Here is a 6,714-nt window from a genome sequence, read left to right on the forward strand (position 1 = left end):
GAATATAGTCTACTAAAATTACAGTAAATTTAGTCGACTAAAATGTAAAGGGTGTAAATGTAAATGCTTTTTCATCAGTTCCCTTGAATTATTAACTCTACACTTATATGAAATGAAACGTTTAATAACCACTTGAGTAATATTGTTTACCATTTATTGAAGCAGTAACTGTAACGGATTACAGTTACTTATAATTTGTAATCTGATTACGTAACGCCGTTACATGTAATCCGTTACTTCCCAACACTGAATATTGGTGTGTGTGACCTTTTATGTGGTGGTGACTTTTTTTGGCCAGGCAGTGTATTTTTAACAGTAACAACAGCTGCATTAGCTGACAGGGAGATGCCAGTGCTATTTGTTGACTGGGGGAGATCGTGGCGCTATTTGTTGGGTGACTGTCTGGGATATTGTTTTTGGCTTACGGGCATCAGAAAGCCCCTAGAGGTAGGACCCCTGGTAGTGTAATATATCCAGTCTGTTTATGATCTGCTTTGAATGTAAACGTTGTGTAGTTTATCCAAGGCTTTATGTATAACCTCAGTTCTTAGGTGCAGATTTGCTTAATCTTTTCTTGTATTATTGTTTAATGTAGCTTCTCTTCAGCATATGGAACGCATGCTTAACCTATCATTCAGATATTGGCTAGGATTGTCACAGGGGTCATTAGATGTGAGGCTATAGGGCTTAAGCAGAAACAAGATTTTCTTTTTCACCTTTTATTGTTTTTAAATAAATCACATAACATGTTTGTTTGTGTGAAAATATTTTATTACATTATAAAATATACAAATATTAATTGAAACCTGTATAAAACATGTTAGATGGCACATAGACATTCTCTCAAGTCTGACTCTCTGGTTTCAATCATCCCTCCTGACCTGAATATTTCTGCCATAACTTTCTAGGATACAGGTCACTTCCAGAGAAAACCGTCTCTGCTGCTGGTCATTCCCTGGGGCATATACACTGATATGCCAAAAGTCATGGCATAGCAGTATGTTACTTCAGGGGAGAGAAAGTGCTCCAAAGTGCTCATGGCAAAGCAACATAAAATGACATAGCATTTCAGTGTTTAATAGCAGTAATAATAGTCAAATAAGGAAGACCAACATACACTTCATAGTTTAAATCAATATGAATTAGGAACTAATTTCTGCTGATAACACATGCGCTTAATAACAAAATAAGAGCAAAAGTAATGTTCTACACTTCTCTAGCTAGCTCTCTTAGCTTAATTCCCATCCTGTAAGGTTTGGGACTGACTGTGATTCCATACACAGGAGTGAAGTCCGGTTCTCCAGCATTTTCAGGCCAGAAGAACTGGAACCGACGCAGCAGAGTGACCAAGATGAGGAAGAGCTCCATGCGAGCCAGACCTTCACCAAGACACACACGGGGTCCTGTGCACACACAGAAAATGACTTTAGCAACTCTTTTACAGTGGTTTAAAAGTTATTAGTTTATCAGGGTACAGTTTCTGGAGTTAAATCAGATGATTTAAGGCAAGTTCTCAAGTTCTTCTTTGTGGAAACCACTATTCAAAAATATTTTCATTATTATACCACAAAAGTGTTATTGGGCAAATGTTTATTATAAACATCTGTGTTTATTATAAAGACTTTATATAGAGCTTATGAAGTCTATAAAAAAAACACTTACGAATATGAATATAAAAATTCAATATCTTTATAAGATTTAATGTCTCTATTAGATATCTCGAAATAGATTAAAATATTACACTACATACATTAAGGCTTATGACTGAATTAAGAACCTGTACATAGTCACATAACCACACAACACAAACTGTAGATTTTATTTTTGTTGGCGTTGAATGTGGTTTATGTTATATGATGACCTGTTCTAAAAATAACCTTTTTACATAAAAAGTGTTTTTCTAAGCACAGATCCAGTGAATCTGTACTTTTTTTAAAGGAAGTTTTTTTTTTAGGTAGAACTGCATAAAAAGACGTTTGTAAGCTGTTATGAGTGAGAATTTTCTTAGGTTAACAATGAGCTTACAATGAGCTGGGATTGGTCAGAATTGAGAAAATCAAACAGTCTTTGGTTAAATGATTAAAAACTGAGCCCTTCAATTTTATTCTGAGTGTGAAACATTGCTAAACATGTTTTGAGTTGATAAAAACATGAGTTGAGTTTTTTTTTTTTTTGCTGAAAAAAAAATCTAATCTCACATTTTTCATTTTGATTTCTATTTCCAACATGCATACAGTATCTAATCCCAAACTTTTACCAGCGGAAAAGGGCAGGAAGGCCTCAGGCTTCTCAAACTGGCCCTGATCATTCAGGAAGTTTGCTGGATTGAACTCATGAGGAAACTTCCACTGGCCTTCCTCACTCAGCACTGATGCGAGGTTTGGGAAGATGAGAGTATCCTGGATAAAAAAGAAAAGACAAATATAAAAGCAGGGTTAATATGTGTAATAAATCATAAATATTGAGAGATGTAGAGAAAGGGAAAGCTTAAGCTTCACCTTTGGGATGCTGTAGCCCATCACTTCAGTATCTCTGGTGGTGCAGTGGGGTACACTCAGGGGGACAGTGATAGCGATACGCTGAGACTCGTGGATCACAGCCTGGGTGTACGGCATGTTGTGTCTGTCCTCATAAGATGCACTGGCTTTACCCTCCAAAACCTCATCAATCTCCTGCTGACATTTTTCTAAAAATATATCACAAATATATCACTCAGTAGGAATTATCAGCAACATTTTTCTAACCATACAAAAGATATTTAAATGAAGTGCAATGGGCATTAGCAGACCTTGGACGTGAGGGTGTGTTGTGAGGTAGAAGAACGCTGTCAGAAGAGTGTTGGAGGTGGTGTCAGTCCCAGCAAAGTGCAGCTCTAGAGCATACATCAAAAGCTGAGCCTCAGAAAAAGAAGAGCCTTCAGTCGCCTGTTAAAAACCAGGTGTCACTGATTTGCATAGACAAAAATTACATAAAACTAGGAACAAAGTAATGAAGAGAGAGATCTTCAGAATATCCTACACTTTTACACACCTTATCAATTTCATCCAGATAGCAGTCAACAAGGTTTTTTGGCTCTCCTGGCACTCTTGTTTTCTTGTGCTTGTTAATCATCTGCGTTGCAAGATGTTTCAGTTTCTCAACATTGTTGAGAGCCTTCTTGAAAGGGAGGGGCAGGCCTCTGGCGATCGGCAGTGTGTCATATATCTACAGGAAAATGACAAAACAGAATTTGTCATATTACCAAATAGCATATTACTAACAATATAGCTCCATATAGCTCTGGAAAAAATAAGAGACCACTTTGATCTCATGATTTACGAGTTTATTTGATTTACCAAATTAAAAACCTCGGGAATATAATCAAGAGGAAAATTGATGATCACAAACCATCAAACCAAACTGAACTGCTTGAACTTTTGCACCAGGAGTAAAGCAGCATAAAGTTATCCAAAAGCAGTGTGTAAGACTGGTGGAGGAGAACATGCCAAAATGCATAAAAACTGTGATTAAAAACCAGGGTTATTCCAAATATATGCCAAAATAGTTTCTAAAATAAAACAAGAATGTTAATTTTACTCAAACGGATACCTATAAATAGCAAAATCTGAGAAACTGATTCAGAAACTGAAGTGGTCACTTATTTTTTTTCCAGAGCTTTATATGAATCTTCATTTTCATTTAGAACACAATTAATAAACACAGTCAATAATATTCAAAGGTTGGTGTGGCACAGTGGATAACACCACTACCTGCTAGTGTGCTACCACATCATGTGGGAGACTGGGGTTCAATTCCAGGTCTGGTTGAGTATACCGTGATACACCAATAAGAGTCCTTGGGCAAGACTCCTAACACTACATTGACCCATCACTGTATAATGGGTTGACATGTAAATCACTCTGAATAAGAGCTAAGAATTAAATTCCAGCTAATTTTTTATAGCATTTTGCTGAAGCTTTTATCCAGAATGACTTACAAGATTGTTCCTATTATTCATTATTAGTTCAGCCAATGTACTGTTAGGAGTCTTGCCCAAGGACTCTTATTGGTGTATCACAATATAGTCACCCATACCTGGAATTGAACCCCAGTTTCCCTAATGATGTGGTAGCTCATAAGCAGGTGGTGGTGTTATCCACTGCTCCACACAAACCACATAATCAGTGTAAGACAATATCAGACCATCCCCCAGGGTCCATTGGCAATCTTTGCATTTTCAGTGAAGCACTGGATGAACTCCCTGTGGGTGTTATCCTCATAATCAAAGCGAATTCCAAATAAAACCAGGTATATGATATTTGAGGCAGCATCATGGAACAAGGTCTGGGGGTTGATGGATCCACCTAAACAGAGAAGTAAAGCAGTTATAATTGTGATAAAGCATGTTTGCCTACACTAATTATAAATGAATTATTTTGGTGCTACATAATCACTTTTAAAAGGTTAAGAGAAGAATGGAGTAGGAGTTTGCTTGCTAATTTCTTTCCTACCAACATTTTTCTCCAAGAGAGCAACAATGTGTTTGGTTTCTCTCAGAATCCTGTCCTCCATAGACTGTTTCCCCAGGCCAAAGTTCCTCAGAGTCATGAGGGCGAATCGCCGATGCTCCTTCCACGCAGGACCATAGTTAACCATTATAACACCTGTAATTTATATGAGAATTTAAATGCTGCACCTGGAGCATTTTACTAATTGACATGCAATGCTGAGAATTCCAAAAGCTTCAATTTCTTATTGTCTAACTGATGTGCAGACCTGGGTGCTTTTTGTTACTGTCTTGTGACACAGTTGTGCTTCATACTACCACCACCATGCTTCACAGTTGGCATGAGGTTTCATATAACTTAATTAGATTTTTTTTCCATTTTCTCCCAATTTAGCTAGGCCAATTGTCCCACCCATTCAGCTGCTACTTAGCTGTATATCCCCCTTCACTGGTGATGCCACAACACAAGAACGGTGAAGACTAGCACATGCCTCCTCCGACACATGTGAAGGCAGCATTGTTGAGTAGCATCACAGCGTGTTCGGAGGAAAGCACAGCGACTCAGTTCCAATCAGCTCACAGACACCAGAGGGAACAACACCAACTGTGCTGTCTCAGGGCTTTGGCAGCTGATGGCAAGACGCACTGGATTCTAACCAGTGATCTCCTGATCATAGTGGCAGCGCTTAAGACCGCTGGACCAGGCATGGGTTTTTTTTACTCTGAAAATCCGTGTTAATTTGTGTGTTCTCATGTCTCATGACCCACAGTTAAACTTAGATTGAGCATGGCACTCTGAACTGGATACGCATCCATTTCTTTCAATTCTTCAATATGATTGCATAATCTTGAATTATCTTTTGACACCTGCTCACATTACATAATTGATAATTGATGCCCATCAAGAACAGGGAAATAAATTGTGTCAACTGCCCAGTCAGACTATCCCATTTATATATGACTACAATCCGTCAGAAATACTAAAATTATTTATTTTCAAATTACTGAATGAAAAACAGTTACACTACAATATCAATGGCCAAACTAAATATTGTGTAAGTAAAAAGTGCAAAGTCACAGTTCAGTTTATCTCTGATCCCCACCTTTGCACCATATGCAGTTATGCAATGTTTAATGACTGAGAAAGCAGTAATCAGACGTACCTTTCCCTTCTGTTACATCGCTGACCAGGAGATTCTGTGGTCGTCCAGAAAAGTCTGCAGCCTTGGTCACCAGAGCTTCTTTAACGGCTTTAAAACCAGTAAGAATCACTGCTGGTCTTCTTCCAATGTACAGACTGTAAACATTCCCATAGCGCTCGGCCAACTGCAAGCAGAAAGCCATTCATGAAACACAGCCAAGGATAAAATCACCATTTTTGAAACACCACCATAGAAATGCACTGAATCTGATAAAGGTCATAGAATAGACTCAAGATTCAAGATTTAAGATATTTATTGTCGCATTACAAAGGACAGGTGCACAGGTGAGTGAAAAACCTGAGAGCAGGTTCCCACTAGTATGCAGAGAACAAAATTTACAACAGAGTAGAATAATAAAATAAAATAGAATAAAAATATGCAGTTGATAAACTAAAAAAGAATAGAAATATAAGGTTGATAAAATAAAATAGAATAGAAATATGCAGTTATTCAAATAGAATAAAATAGAAATATGCAGCTGATAAAATAAAATAGAATAGAAATCTGCAGTTAATAAAATAAAATAAACTATACATATGCAGTTGATAAAATAAAACAGAATAGAAATATGCAGTTAATTAAATAAAATAGAATAGAAATCTGCAGTTAATTAAATAAAATTGAATAGAACAGAAATATGCAGTAATAAAATTAAATAGAAATATGCAGTTAGCAAAGTGAACAAAGGTAGGATTCAATTTTTGAACAGGTTTTTAATGCTGGGCATACAGTATGTTCAAATAATTTTAATGCATACACAGATCTGATATAGTAATATATAGTACTGTACCCTCTCAAAGTCTTTTAGAGGATTGGTAATGTTCAACTGAAACAGGTTCCCAAATAGGGGGACGGGCCGAGGTCCGGGAGGGAAGTTCTTGGGCCTCTGGGTCCGAATTAGGAGGAACAGGAAGCAGACACAAATCCAAACTAGAATCCAAAAGCTCAGCATGGCGACTGCAGCACTTCCTCACTCTCTTCTGTTGCATAAATGAAGAGTTTTGTTATCATGCTGCTGCTGAAAAC

At 37.3% G+C, this 6,714-nt stretch overlaps 1 protein-coding gene across 1 annotated transcript; it reads right to left on the reverse strand.

The window, feature by feature from the left end:
* Positions 1-749: 749 nt before the first annotated feature.
* LOC103032567 (cytochrome P450 2B4) lies at positions 750-6,714 on the reverse strand. The gene is made up of 9 exons (XM_022683777.2): positions 6,479-6,714; positions 5,650-5,812; positions 4,491-4,643; positions 4,183-4,343; positions 3,031-3,204; positions 2,789-2,924; positions 2,499-2,686; positions 2,258-2,399; positions 750-1,403 (listed from the first exon to the last, which is right to left on the reverse strand). Exons 1-9 carry the CDS (start codon positions 6,638-6,640, stop codon positions 1,207-1,209), a joined length of 1,476 nt encoding a protein of 491 aa, XP_022539498.2. The 5' UTR covers positions 6,641-6,714; the 3' UTR covers positions 750-1,206.

This window comes from Astyanax mexicanus, chromosome 10 (assembly GCF_023375975.1).
Source record: "Astyanax mexicanus isolate ESR-SI-001 chromosome 10, AstMex3_surface, whole genome shotgun sequence".
In the NCBI taxonomy this organism is placed as follows: Eukaryota; Metazoa; Chordata; class Actinopteri; order Characiformes; family Acestrorhamphidae; genus Astyanax; species Astyanax mexicanus.